Consider the following 15776-nt stretch of genomic DNA (forward strand, 5'->3'; position numbering starts at 1 on the left):
GCGAAAGCGTGGTGGATTGATACGATTCGGACTTCACTCATGTCGTCTCGAGCATTGATACACTTTAGGAGTGTCTTTGTTTCTTGCTTTAATGTTTAATTTCCAAGAAAATAAGTTTTCTATAAGTCGGGTTCGAACGCAGGTGGAGTGCGTTCGAACGCGGTTGTGAACGTGGTTCTGAGAGTGCGCATTGTGCATTTGAATGCTGCATTTGAACGCACTATGAACGCCTGTATCATGTTCGCAAATCCGGAGAAGTGGGAAACAGGCGCGTTCGATTGTGCGTTCGAACTCCTGCATCGCGTTCGCAAATTCAAAGAAGAGCAAACTTGGTGCGTTCGAACACGGTCAGTGAAATTGTATTATTTAGGGTTAATTTTGAGTTGTTTGGTTAGCCTCTAAAAGGGATGTGGATGGCAACCAGAGATTATTATTGAAGAATTGAGTTTTGCCTTGCCTCCTTCATCTTCTTCGCTCTCGTTCTCTCAATCCTCGGCGGCGCCGCTTCTAACCTCCCTCGACCGGCCAACCACCCTAGACCCTTAGGGGCGGCCCTCTCCTCCCCCTTCTTCCAATCTATCCAACACTTGCCCTAACCCTTCCATCAATTATAATCTTTCCATCACCACTTCTCACCAGTGCCACCCCGCAACAACCACCATCACCTAGGATCTCGTGCCTCCATCCACGGATCTTAAATAGACCACCCTGATGTTCATTCACGAATCAGACAATATCTCGAGATCTCCACATCCGATTTGCCTGAAACTTGATTTGTTCGGAAGCTCTTTTCTGGAGCTACAACATATCTAAATTTCATGTTGATCTGATGGCAGCATCTTTCGAGATCTTATTATAAATTTTTCTGCCAAATCTAGTCCAGATGAGAGAATTGGAAGAGATCGAACCTTTGCCTAAGGGGAGATCGTATCAGGGTCTTCCGCTGGTACATGGTTATTCTGTTATCTAAGTGGTGGTTGACAGATTGAGCAAGTATGCGCACTTTTCGGTATTGTCACATCTATTTTCAGCCATGTCGATGGCTGAAATTTTTGTTAATGTTGCTCGGTTACATGGCATGCCACACACGATTGTCTCGGATCGTGATCGTGTATTTATGATCGACTTTTGGACTGAGTTTTTCAGATCACAAGGGACTCGATTAAACTTTAGTTCAGCCTATCATCCATAGACGGACGGCCAAACCGAGGTAGTTAATCGAGGCATTGAGCAGTATTTGAGGTACTTTGTTGGAGAGATGCCGAGACGATGGTTGGAGTTCTTGCCGTGGGCGAAGTGGTCTTATAACCCTGCCTACCATAGTAGCATTGGCATGATTCCATTTGAGGCAGTGTATGGATGCACAGCTCTGACATTATGCGCTTATGATCTAGTGGCATCGGCAAATAGGACGGTGGTTGACATAGCATTAATGGATAGAGATGCCACATTGAGGAGGTTGCGTGCTCATCTTAAACTCGCTCAAAATCGCATGAAGCAAGTTTATGATCGTAGCCATAGAGAGTAGGAGTTTGACATCGACAGTTGGGTGTTTGTGAGGGTGCAACCGTATTGACAGGTGACCTTACGCCCAATGCAAAACCAAAAGTTAGCACATCGCTACTTTGGTCTATTTCGGGTGTTGGAGTGTATTGGTCCAGTTGCATATCGTTTGGAGCTACCGGAGGGGTTGAGAGTGCACCCTATCTTTCATGTTTCGTTGTTGAGAAAGCGCATTTGAGATCATGAGATTGTTGGATTGGTTCTACCGGAGCTATTGGAGGAGATAGAGATCGTAGAACCAGTTTGAGTACATAGGAGTTGGAGACTGATATCTTAGAGCGTTTTTCTCACTTTTCACCTTGAGGGCAAGGTGGGGGAAGCATGGTGGGCTGATACACTTAGTTAGAAACTTTTCTTATTGAATTAGGTGTTTATTTTCATTAAAATAAAATTCCTGTAGGTCGCATTCGAACGTAGGTGGGGTCGCGTTCGAATGCCCTTGTGAACTCCTGCATAAGGTTCGCAAATACAGAGAATATAAATTGTGTGTTCGAACGTCTGTATCGCGTTCGCACATCCAGAAATTGGGCTTTTTGAGTGCATTCGAACACGATCTAGCGCATTCGAATATGATCGATAAGAATCCTCTAGAATTAGGGTTTCATATTGTTTTAGGACTTGTTAGCTAGCCTCTATAAATATGTGGAAGGCAGCCAACTTTATTATGCTATTAGATTATTGATTTCTTGCCTCCTATCTTCTCTCTAGATTTCTCCCTCCTCTCTCTTCACTATCCTTCCACATCTATTTCTGGCAAGGTTTCCCCTCGCTTCTAATCTCCCTTAACTGTCGAGCCACCCCACTTCTTTAGGATCTCGACCACTTTGTTCCTCTTGTCTACTTCCCTTAATCACTTCCACAATCCACCTTCATCTCCATACCCATCTATAACCCTAACATCCACTTCACCCATCACTACCACCATCACCCACGTCATTCCGTGTTTCCGTCCCTGCTACAGTTTGAATCTACAAAGGGCGTAAATACAAAAGTTGTAGATCAGGAAGTTATGGAATCAACCCAATTGTTTCGTAATTTTCTGACTACCAGAGAATATCTGACGAATATTTTTTGACGGTTGCATGGACTACTTCCTACAATAAATTCAGATCTTAAGGTATTGTTCCATAGCCGATCTTTTGGTTCCAGATCCCATTAATTTGGTATCATAGCTTATCAATTTGATATTAGAGCCTATCATTGGTACAAAAACCCATCATTTTATTTTAATAAAAATAAACATCTAATGTAATAAAAAAATATTATAACTACGTGTATCAGCCCATCACGCTTTCCCTACCTTGCCCTCATAGTGAAAAGTCGGGGAATCGCTCCATGATATCAGTCTCCAACTCCCATGTCGCATCATCAAATAGTTTGCCAAGCCACTCAACTAGAATCTCCATCTCCAATCTGGTACAATGTCGTCGTCGGCGTCTAGCAAGTACTCGAACTAGCTCTATGATCTCTATCTTCTCCAATGGCTCTAGTAGAATCGATCCAGCTACCTCGTGATTACCGATGCGCTCCCCCAGCAATGAAATATGGAAGACAGGATGCACTATTGACTCCTCCAACAGCTCCAAACGATAAGCAATCAGACCGATACGCTATAATACCCGAAAAGGACCAAAGTAGTGATGTGCTAATTTTTGGTTACGCATCGGACGCAAGGTCACCTATCAATACGGTTGCACCCTCACATCCCGCTTCAATCCTAGCCACGTGCAACTCTGATATATCCTCCTATAAGTCCTCAAGACACTCTCATGGCTAGCCTCTGGAGTATGGTGGAAGTGCTCTAAAAATTTCTGTCGCAATCCATCATTTGCGGGCACCCGAATGCATTCATGGTCCAGCAGCAAACTGCCTCAATTCTCCAACTCTTGATGGCGATCTAGATCATCCATCACCTCCTACAACAATCTCAAAATATTTGAATCAAATGTACATGCAAACCTGAGCTTGTCAAAGAAGGGAAAGGTAGGAGATGAATAGGCTGCAAGCTCGACGGTATCAGGTTGGCGCGATAGTGCATCCGCCGCTCTAATTTTCGTTCCCTTCTTGTATTAGATTTCATAATTATATCCTAGCAATTTTTTAACCCATCTTTGCTGTGCCGAAGTGTGTATACATTGTCCTATAAAGTATGTAAGGCTCTTTTGATCGATTCGGATAATAAATCGTCTATCGATCAAATAGGGCCTCCACTTTGTCACCGCATGCAGAATTGCCGACATCTCTCTCTCACAAGTCGATAATTGCTGAGATTTTTGAGAGACAGGGTGCACTCTTGACCTCTCTGGCAGCTCCAAACGATATGCAACTGGACCAATACGCTCTAACACCCGAAACAGACCAAAGTAGCGATGTGCTAACTTTTGGTTTCGTATCAAACGTAAGGTCACTTGTCGATACGATTGCACCCTCACAAACACCTAACTACCGATGTCGAACTCTTGCTCCCTATGGGTACGATCATAAACTTGCTTCATGTGGTTTTGAGCAAGTTTAAGATGAGCACGCAACCTCCTCAATGTGGCGTCTCTATCCATCAATACTGAGTCCACCTCCATCCTATCTGCCGATGCCACTAGATCATAAATACATAACGTCGGAGCCGTGCGTCCATACACCACCTCAAATGCACTCATGCCAATACTGCTATGGTAGGCGATGTTATAAGACCACTCCGCCCACGGTAAGAACTCCAACCATTGTCTCGGCATCTCTCTAACAAAGTATCTCAAATACTACTCAATGCCTCGTTTAACCACCTTGGTTTGGCTGTCCGTCTGTAGATGGTAGACCAGACTAAAGTTTAATCGAGCCCCCTGCAATCTAAAAAACTCAGTCCAAAAGTCGCTCATAAATACACGATCATGATCCGAGATAATCGTGCGTGGCATGCCATGTAATCGAGCAATATCTCTAACAAAAATTTTAGCCACTATCTTAGCTGAAAGCGAATGTGACAATACCGAAAAACGCGCATACTTGCTTAATTTGTCAACCACCACAAAGATAACAGAATAACCACGTACCAACGGAAGACCCTCTATGAAGTCCATATAAATGTCCTCCCAAACACGGTCCGGTATAGGTAAAGGCTGTAGTAATCCGGCCGGTTTCAAAGTGGTTGCTTTAGCCCTTTGATAGACTTCGCAAGAACGGACAAAACTCCTCACATCCCGTCTCAATCCTGGCCACGTACAACTCTGAGATATCCTCCTATAAGTCCTCAAGACACCCTCATGACTAGCCTCTGTAGTTTGGTGAAAGTGCTCCAACAATTTCTGCCGCAATCCATCATTTGCGGGCACTCGAATGCATTCGCGGTCCAGTAGCAAACCGCCTCGATTCTCCAACTCGGGATGGCGCTCCGGATCATCCATCATCTCCTACAACAATCTCAAAATATTTGGGTCAGAAGAGGACAGGCGATCTTTTACTACAAATCACCATGTACATGCATACCTAAACTCCTGAACGAAGGGAAAGGTAGGAGATGAATAGTGTAACGCCCCCGCCCGGCACGGCACGTGCACGCCCACGCGCCCACACAGCACGTGCGGCGCACAAGATAGGTCGGGCGGGGCCCGTCAAGCACAGATACTCTCCTGTGCACCTATAAACATGACATTATCAAATAACACCTACTAACATATCCATGATCACATAATCCATCATCGAATAAATCGTACTATCAATCAAATAAATCTGTTAACATATGAATATCCAAGTCCACAACAATAAACACTAGACCGCTACATAATCTAGAAGGACCCATACAGGCCACAACAAACCATCAAGATACAACTAAGCAGCTGATACACGAGTGCTATAAAAATCTGACATATACTATATAACTCATCATCTGATACAATAAGGTACAAATATAGCAAACAACGATACAACTCAATGTCTGGTTAAACTATCTTCCATACCGTCTCGCATCAATAGCTCACCTCATCATCACTCTAAAATATCTTCTCAAGATATCTCAGGTTGCTATCACGTACCACAAATCTGAGGGGTTAGAAAAGAAATAAAGAGAGTCATGAGCAAAAGGCTCAGTGAATAGACCTTACCCCGAATCAGTGATGCCAAACAAAGAGTAAATCATGTACTGGATAATATAAATCAGAAAGCAGTATGATGTCATGTATGAACATATATATATATGTGTCCTCAATGACATATATATGAATGAAATCAGTTCTCATGAATGACCATATTATATCCTCAACCGAAATTATATAACATGATGAAATTACCATATAACATCACCGAATATAACACCATATCATGTATAATAATTATAATCCAATGATACTAGTCACAACAATGATGATGCATGATGCATGCCAACTACTAGATAATCATATATGTCAGAGCTAGATATAATTCACATATCTCTCACTATCACAATCATCCGTCTCAACTCTGAATATCATCCACCATGCTAGTGTTACGATCCTTCCTCGGCTATAGGCTCTGATACCAGATTGATACGAACCCTCTTTTGGTGCTATGGCTCTGATTCAAGATTAATACGATCTTGCACGGAACTTTGAGATCAGATCCCGAAATATCCCGCCGTTGGATCGCTGTGAAATTTTTATATGTTGTAGGCCCGGAAAAGAGCTTTCCAACGGATCTAGTTTCAGGCGAATCGGAGATGGGGATCTCGAAATATCGTTCGTTTAGTGGACGAACGTCAGGATACTCTGTTTTGGATTCCGTGGATGAAGGCACGAAATCCTAGGTAATGGTGGATTGTGGAGGGCCGGTGTTGATGGGGTGGCACCGGTGTAAAAGTGATGGTGGAAGGGTTATGGATGATGGAAAGGTTAGGGATAGCGATGGATAAATTGGAAGAAGGGGGAGAAGAGGGCCACTCCTAAGGGACTAGGGTGATTGGCCTGTCGAGGGAGATTAGAAGCGGCGTCGCCGGGGAGATTGAGGGAACGGGAGCGAAGAAGATGAAGGAGGCAAGGCAAACTCAATTCTCAATATTCAATAATAATTTTGGTTGCCCTACACATACTTTTATAGGCTAACCAACAACTCAATCTTATCCTAAAACACAATCTTATCCTAAAACTCAATCTTATCCTAAAACTCAATCTTATCCTAAAACTCAATCTTATCCTAAGGTAAATCCAAACTCGAGACGATGTCGGTGAAGTCCGAATCGTATCAGCTAGATTACGGTACCCGGCCCCAAACTCGATACACATCATGTCACAAGCTCAGAGCATACCCTGTCATACGCTAAGAGTATCTCTGTAGATAAATCATACCCTGCCATACGCTAAGGGTATCTCTGAAGAAAGTAATCATACCCTGTCATACGCTAAGGGTATATCAATGATAGTTGTACCCTATCATACGCTAAGAGTACAACTATCAGCCATCACCATACTCTGCCATACGCTAAGAGTATGTCCAGTACCAGTCCGGACCAGATACCGTTCCAGCCATCACATCACATCACATACACATGTACTTTTATGATTTCCTATACATGATAAATCATATGCATATATCCAGTACGACAACAGATCATACAACTCAGGAATTTAGGTGGTAAAGAAGCCGAGAGAAAAATGATGTAATGCAAACTCCAACCATGTATCTAACACATGCATACTCATGCTAATCTATCACATGCATACTCATGATAGAGATCATCCCGACATAAAACCATAATAGCATAATCATCTCCAATCATCTCTATATATCACCAATGTACTCATATCCCAGATCAGTCTAATCAAATGCATGATAAAATATATGCTCAACTGAAATCATCTCTATATAAAGTCATATAATCATGCTGGAGGGCAAAACATGCATGTACATAATATATAATAAATCCTAATTTGAGAAAGGGATCTAGGGGATAAGACTACTCACAGTCTGATCAGAAGATACAAACCACGCATCTCTCACGTCCGTCAGGTAACCGAGTGACACTCATCGCTAGCAAGGTCCACGGGGTCTCAAATAAGAGGGTTCGGAGTCTGAAAATATTTAAATAATATGATGTTAGCCGTTTATCCCATTTAGAATTGATTGGTGTAAAATATAATAAATTATTTGATTTTATTAAATAACTTGATATACCTTATATATATATAATTATGATAACCTTATTCAATTATATGGCAATTATTACTTTTACTTAACTAGTTACTAATCATACATATATTAATCATTATTCATAAATATAAAAATGATTATCTGAGCTCAGCATTTTATTGCATAGAAAATAATATATAATAATAATGATAAGTTGCTAGAAACACATTGTATACTCAAATGTATTAAATATATGCATGTATAAGCATACATAAACATTAAAAGAAACTTATAAAATTTAATTATTTTTAATAAAACTAACTATATAAAATATAAGATTATTATCTATATGATTACATGTATTAATCTAATAAACAGTGGTTATACTATATATAATCATATGCAAGTACTTATAACTATAATTAATAAATTATTATACTAATAATACTTAACTAATACTTATGCTAGAGAGTATAAATTATTAAAATAATCTATCATCCAGATAACTGATTCACCTAAATTTTAAAAACTAAATCATATAATTAATATAAACAAATTAAAAAGGGAGCAATCCCTTATCACAGTGCTGGGCTCGGCACTGTCTGCTACAGTGCTGGGCCGAGCCCAGCACTATTGCAGAAGGGAAATAGCTGAGGAAGATGAAGAAGAAGAAAGAAGAAGGAAGAAAGGAAGAAGAAGAAGAGAAGAAAAGAAAAGAGAAGAAGGGAAGAAGGAGGAGGGAGGTGTGGACCCGGGCCGGCGGGGAGGGCACCGGCAGCTGGTGGCCAGCCAGCTGCCGGCCTCTCGCCGACGGCTCGGCTCCGACGGGCCCGAGCCCAAGGTAAGAAAAAGAGAAAGAGAGAGAGAGAGAGAGAGAGAGAGAGAGAGAGAGAGAAGGAGAGAGAAGAAGAGAGAGGAGGAGAAAGAGCTCACCGGCGCTCGTGGAGGTGGCGGCGGCGGCGATAGTCCGGCCTTGACGAGAGAGAGAGAGAGAGAGGTTTAGAGAGAGACCAAACGGGAGAGAGACAGAGAGATTTAAAGAGAGAGACGGAAGGCGGTGAGGGGGGGGGGGGCGGTTTGCGGCGGCGCCGGGGCCCGCCGCGGCCAGCTGGTCGCAGCCCATTGGCTGCGGCAGCGGCAGCGAGCACGTGGCGCCCCCACCACGCAAGCTGCATGCGCAGCTTGCATGGGCACGAGGCTGGCCACAGTGTGGCCGGTCACGTCGTGCCCAGAATTTTATTTTATTTTATTTTATTTTTTATTTTATTTTTTATTAATTAAGATTGGGTTGTTACAAATAGACTGCAAGCTCGGCGGTATCGGGTTGACACGATAGTGCATCCACCGCTCTATTTTTCGTTCCCTTCTTGTAATGAATTTCATAATCATACCCCAACAATTTTGTGACCCATCGCTATTGTGTCGGAGTGTGTATGCGTTGTCCCATAAAGTATAAAAGGCTCCTCTGATCAGTTCAAATAATGAATAGTCTACGGATCAAATAAAGCCTCCACTTTGTCACCGCATATAGAATTGCTAGCATCTCTCTCTCATAAGTCGATAATTACTGAGATTTTTGTGATAAAGCCTTACTAAGATAGGCAATGGGACGTCCTTCTTGCATTAGTACAGCTCCTTTGCCAACACCCGACGCATCACATTCAACAATGAATTTTTTGGTGAAGTCCGGTAGCACTAGAACGAGTGCCGTTATCATTGCTATTTTCAATTTTTCAAAAGCTAAAGTGGCTTCATCCATCCATCTAAAAGAGTCCTTCTTCAACAAAGAAGTGAAAAGAGCAGTGATTTTGTCATATCCGGCGATGAATCGACGATAATAACCAATCAGCCCCAAAAATCCGCTCAATTCAGTGGTAGTAATAGGAATAGGCCAAGCGGTCATACATGCAAAACCTTTTGAGGATCTGCCGCTACACAATCCACTGAAATGATGTGGCCTAAATACTCTACTTTTGGTACTCCCCATAGGCACTTGGACTTCTTGATCTTCAATTGGTTTTGCTCCAACAAATTCAACACGTCCTCCAAATGCCGCTAATGCTCCAATTCAGCCCTGCTATAAACCAAAATATCATCAAAAAATACAAAGACATACCTTCGCAAGAGAGGCCGAAATATATCATTCATGAGGCCTTGGAAGGTAGCTGGAGTATTGGTGAGACCAAAAGGCATCACTCGGAACTCGTAATTCCTGTCCGGAGTCCGAAATGCCGTTTTGTGCACATCTGCCGGGTGAACTCTAATTTGATGATGCCCGGCCCTCAAATCAAGCTTACTAAATATAGTCGCCCCTGCAAGCTCGTCTAGCAACTCCTCGATAATCGAAATGGGATATCGGTCCTTGATAGTAATAGCGTTTAGTGCTCGGTAGTCGATACAAAAATGCCATGTCCTATCATTTTTTCGCACCAAAAGCATGGAGAATGAGTATGAGCTTTGACTTGGTTGTATGAGGCCTTGCTCTAACATCTCGGCTACCATCTTTGAGATAACATCTTTTTGCACATGTAGATACCGATATGGCCTTACGTTCGCCGGTGCAGCCCCAAGTATAATCTCTATACGATGGTCCACCACTCTCCTCGGTGGCAACTCCTACGGCTCCTCAAACAGTCCAAAAAAGTTATCTAATAAATTGGACAATTCAATTGTAGTATATGAACTCATTTGAGGCTCATCTCCTGTTGGTCCTAACTGAACAAGATAGGCTAAATCATACGCACCAAGCAGCCCCACAATATGCTGCATCACAGGAATCGGCAAAGTCTATACACCATCAAGCAACACATCTTTGTTTCGTTGTTTATATTTCATCCATATGCTCCGAAAATCAAATGTAACGGGTCCCAAGCTTTGTAACCACTAAGCACCAAGGACAACGTCTGCTCCTCGTAGCACCAACGGATACAAGTCCATAATGATGTCGTGTCCTTGCACCCATATACCGACTCAGCGACACAAGCTCTCTGCCCTAAGCTTCGTGCCGTCTCCAATAGCAACGTCAAACCCCGTAGTCGGTTCGGCATCCAAACACAATCTTCTCACTAACCTCTCGTCTAGAAAGTTGTGTGTACTCCTCGAATCAATGAGGATGTGCATACAATACTTCTAACGAGTCCATCTACTCGTAACGTCCTCGGCGCAGAAGTACTAGAATATGCATGCATCGATATTTAAACTTGGATATCTTCCCCAACGCCCTCCTCAATGGTCTCCTCATGGGTCTCCTCTAAACACTCTCCATCATCATCAATCTCATCATCCTCCTAAGGACAATCGATAAGCATCACACTCCCAATAAATTTAGAACATTGATGACCGGGGGTGAAACGTTCATCACATCGAAAGCAAAGGCCCTTCGCACTTCGCTCCTCCACCTAGGCAGGTGTGAGAGTTTGAACGGGGGGTCTAGTGCCTCCTCTAACATCGGAAAAAGGTCTCAAAGGTGGTCATGGTCTAGTAGTCGCAGTCGTTATTTTTAAAACTGCAGAATTTGCAGCCGGCGTTTTAGGTGCAAACTGCCCATCTCGGTTGCCCTAATTAGTTTGTGCTGCCATCTTTAGAGCCCTATGTTTTTGTTCCATCCTCATAGCCTTCTCAAAGGCCTCCTCAAGAGTAGTAGGACATAGAGCACGAACATCCGCTTATATCTCCTCTCGCAGCCCTAAAATAAATGTACTCATCAATGTACGTTCAGGCCACGATGGCTCACAATGACTACTAACTCTTTCAAACTCAGTTTGGTACTCCCATACGGTAGTCCTTTGAACCATCTTGCTTAATGTGGCAGCAAAATCTTCATATGCCGATGTCCCAAATCTGCGTGTAATCCTCCTATAAAAATCAGCCCATCCGGTAAATCCACCACCACAAATAATCGATATATACCAATGCAATGCCGTTCCTTGGAGGTGAAAGCTTGCCATCTGGACTTTTGCATTTTTCGCTGTACCTTGACAATCAAAATATTGTTCAACTTAAAATACCCAATCCGTTGGATCACCGCCTTTGGAATTTTGGAAAGTCCAAACATGTGGTTCTCCCCCAAATATTATTGTCAAGTTCGTAAAAGATTCTTGGTTCATGTCTAAACCTTTGTGCATGTTGATCACCTTCTCTAAATCCTCGAGCACGTCCATCACCATCTCCATAGGGATCAAGCTCATCCTCATAGTGTCAATCCTCCTCATTGACGAAGTGCACCGATGCCTCATGCCTCTCAGGTTTCACCACCGCCGGTCTTGGGTTTTGTAAGGGAGGTGGGGGATGATGTGAAGACATAGGTAGGAGGGAATCATTGACACTCATATGACGCACCTATACCTGTGGGGTATCGATTCGATGGGATCCCACCGCTGGTCCTTCTTGAAACTCCATTCGTCGTCGAGGAGATGATGAACCCAATCGATTCACGATAAATTCCTTGAATTCATTGTGATCGCTTTGTACGTTGTCAACTCTATGCAACAATGTTTGCAATATGCCCCTTAGTTCATCCATATTCGAACCCATAGACGTTGGTCGACTTGGTCCTACCGTGATTGCTCCAAGGGAATCGGCCTCACGGTTAGGATCATCGTGCATTGAGTCCTCCTTTGTCGGTGTGCTCTCCATAGGTCTCATTGTTGATGTCGTCTTCCTTGTTTCAACTATTAATGGAGATCTGAGGTTTGCTTGCTCTGATAGCAATTGATAGGCTCTGATATCAATTGATGGGGCTCTGATATCAATTTGTTAAAGCTTGGATACCAAATTGATGGGATCTAGAACCAAAAGATCGACTATGGAACAATTCCTTAAGATCTGAATTTTTTGCAGGAAGTAGTCCGAGCAACCGTGGAAGTGATCAAGGGAAGTAGACGAAGGGAACGAAGTGGTCGAGATCCCAAAGAAAAGGGGTGGCTCGACAGTCGAGGGAGATTAGAAGCGAGGAGAAACCTTACTAACGGTAGAGGTGGAAGGATGGTGAAGAGGGAGGAGGGAGGAGTTTAGAGAGAAGATAGGAGGCAAGAAATTAAGAATTTAATAGCAATATTAAGTTGGCTGCCATCCACATATTTATAGAGGCTAGCTAACAAGTCTTAAAACAATATGAAACCCTAACAAACCAACAAAACCAGTATTTTTTATCTTCTCCAAATACCTTTTGGATTAAGCTTTTGTTTTGTCATAGATATATTCTGAATCTAGAGAAATCATGAATAAAAAAGTTGTAGATTTAGAGGTTGTCGACCTTATCCAACTGGTTTGATATTATTTGGATATATGTCGAATATTCTATAAATATTTTTCCAAAACTATGCAGAGTTAAATTTAACTAATTAGATAAAATCCTAACTAAGTATATTACCCTTCCACTGAAGGTACACTGTATTTTACCCCTAGTAGTGATTCGAATCTACGAAAAGGGTAAATAGGAAAGACGTACCTTATAAAATTACGAATCGAATCCAACTGGTTTCATAATTTTCTGTCGATAATATAATATCTGACATACATTCTCCTCAGATTGTGCAGACTGTCTTGCTATATACTCGAGGTTGATTGAGGCTATGTTTCGGTTCATAACACTTGAGCTCAAATTAATTTTCAAGGCTAAATTTGAACCCAGTATTAGTTTACCAAGCTTGGCTTAATAAGAGTAACTCATATATATACATAACTACGAGTATATAACACCATATTAGTTACCATATTGAGTTTGATTTGATGCAAGTTGTTGTTGATGGTGTTTAATAATCACTAATAAATATTCCATAAGTTAAAAAAAAAAAACAGAATCTAATATGCAATCAAACATTTAGCAAGCTTCATAACGAGCCTAGCCTACCAAATTGAGAGAATTACCTAGCTCGCTAGCCGAGTTGAGCTAACCTTACTCATATAACCTCAAGAAAGTAATCAGCAAGTTAACACCCCTACAAGAAAGATTGCACATCACCTGCAGACGTTATAATTAACTACGATTACCATCAGAAGAGACAACTAAATGCCCCATATAAATAGCGATAAGATCCACATGATAATGTTAACACACTGTGACCAGTGGATGTGTCTCAGATCACATAACGTTCGTGCAGCAATCTTTCGACATTTCAATAAAAACAAAAAGGAAAATCCTTCGTCAGAGCTAGATAGCTAGCTACACAGCTTCAATCTTATTTACAACATCATATACTCCACACGCTTCTGCACGTATAAGAATACAAACCCCGAGATACACCTTCACTTCGATGGCCCAGCGGCGCTGCTGCCCCTCTTCATCATCTTCTTAAACTCCTCAAAGTTGACGCTTCCATCACCGTCCGAATCGACGGACCTAATCATCCGCGAGCAATCTTTAACGGAGCATTTCTCCCCAAGCCTCCTGAACACCTGGTGCAGCTCCTTCGCCGAGATCACGCCGTTCCGGTCGAGGTCGTACATCGCAAACGCCTCCCTCAGCTCCGCCTCAGCCCCAGCCGCGGTGGGGGCGTGGCCGTTGTCCCGGCGAAGGTGAAAGGCGGCGAACTCCTCGAGGTCGATGAACCCGTCGCGGTCGGAGTCCATCTCGTCCATCATGCTGCGGAGCTCGTTGGGGCACACGACGGAGCCGAGGGCGCCGACTACACAGGCGAGTTCGGAGGCGGAGATCTTGCCGTCGCCGTTGGCGTCGTAGCGGGAGAAGACCTTCTCGACCTCGTCCATAGATTCGAGGCCGAGGGAGGAGGACGAGTGCTTCGCCATGGGGCCCACGCGATTGAGTTGGGAGAGAGAGGAGCAACGAGTTTTAAAGAGGCTAAAAGGATAGGCGCGTAATTTTGTCTTTACTTTGCTTCTGGCTTAGGGATATCTTTCGTTCACGCGGTTTCTTTGCGCGTACTGATGGAATGTTCGATTCCTAACAGCAGACAGGGAAATGGAGATTTTTTTTCCCCTCTCGAGGACTCGTTGGTTCGATGGTGTTGAAGATGCCATGCATGTGGTTAGTTAATGGCCCTTGGCGCTGCAACACCTACTTCCCATGTGCCAGTTAGTAGTGAAAGCGGTATGTCGTACTGCTTGAGAGTGACTCCAGCTTAGCTTACAGTACAATCGATTTGATTACACTCCAAGGGTTTCGTATATTTGTTTCAAGGGAATTTTACAATTTACGCACTATATTTTACTCTTATTATTATGATCTATTTGCAATATAAATTAATATTATTTAGTTTTTTACTGACCATCAATTTTAATTTATCTTTGCACCTTCACCTTTTTTGTTTTGTAATCCGGCAATAAATGACAACGAAGGGCACCAAAAACTCAAATATTTAAAGGATACCTTGAGCATCCCTATACACCAATCTATGGGGAAAAGAGGATACAGATCTAACCCAATGACTTAGATAATCCTGTTTCCTTTCTCTATTAGCTAACTAGTTGATCACATAATTAGCCTCCCTAAAATAATATAAAAGAATACATGATTAAAAAAAATAAAAAAGCTGAAGTATTTTATACAATGTGTTTGATTTGCCAAGGTATAGAATTTTGTGATGCGGTTCAAGACCTCGCCAAATCAAGGGCGAGGAGGCATTGGGTTCAGCCCCCAATAACAAGAATTCATGAAACTCAATAAAGACCCTTGACTTTATTTATTTATTTTAATCATTGAATTATTTAATTAGGTTGTAGTTCATATTAGACCCTAGATTTTTAATCCTTTAATTTTAGTTATTGGGTTAATTGGACCTCAGCTCAAGAACCTAGGCCGAATAGAGTCTAATTAGATAGCCATTATAAATACTTACCTACACACATAATTGAACCATCTTAGATTAAACAAGCAATTGCAAGATTGTCTTCTTCCTCTTTGTTTGACTAGACTATGCATTCGCTGACCTTATTACGATCCGATCTCCCCTCGAAAGGTTTAATCGTCTCGCGACTGGTTTTGGACAAAATTTGCACAAAACTTTCGAAAGATATTCCGGAGGATCTAGTTATTAGATCTTGCTAAAATTTGAATATGTTGTCGCTCTTGAAGAAAGCTTTCCAAAGAATCCAATATCTCAGGGTTTGAAAGGCTAGATCTCAAGATATTGGCCAAACAGTGACTAAAGGTCGAATAGATCTTAGTT

At 42.3% G+C, this 15776-nt stretch overlaps 1 protein-coding gene across 1 annotated transcript; it reads right to left on the reverse strand.

Moving 5' to 3' along the window:
• Positions 1 to 13651: 13651 nt before the first annotated feature.
• LOC140765246 (probable calcium-binding protein CML18) lies at positions 13652 to 14466 on the reverse strand. The gene has a single exon (XM_073104223.1). It carries the CDS (start codon positions 14395 to 14397, stop codon positions 13897 to 13899), a length of 501 nt encoding a protein of 166 aa, XP_072960324.1. The 5' UTR covers positions 14398 to 14466; the 3' UTR covers positions 13652 to 13896.
• Between the last annotated feature and the right edge of the window lie 1310 nt (positions 14467 to 15776).

Source organism: Typha angustifolia, chromosome 8, assembly GCF_048772165.1.
Source record: "Typha angustifolia cultivar Huaian chromosome 8, ASM4877216v1, whole genome shotgun sequence".
Classification (NCBI taxonomy): Eukaryota; Viridiplantae; Streptophyta; class Magnoliopsida; order Poales; family Typhaceae; genus Typha; species Typha angustifolia.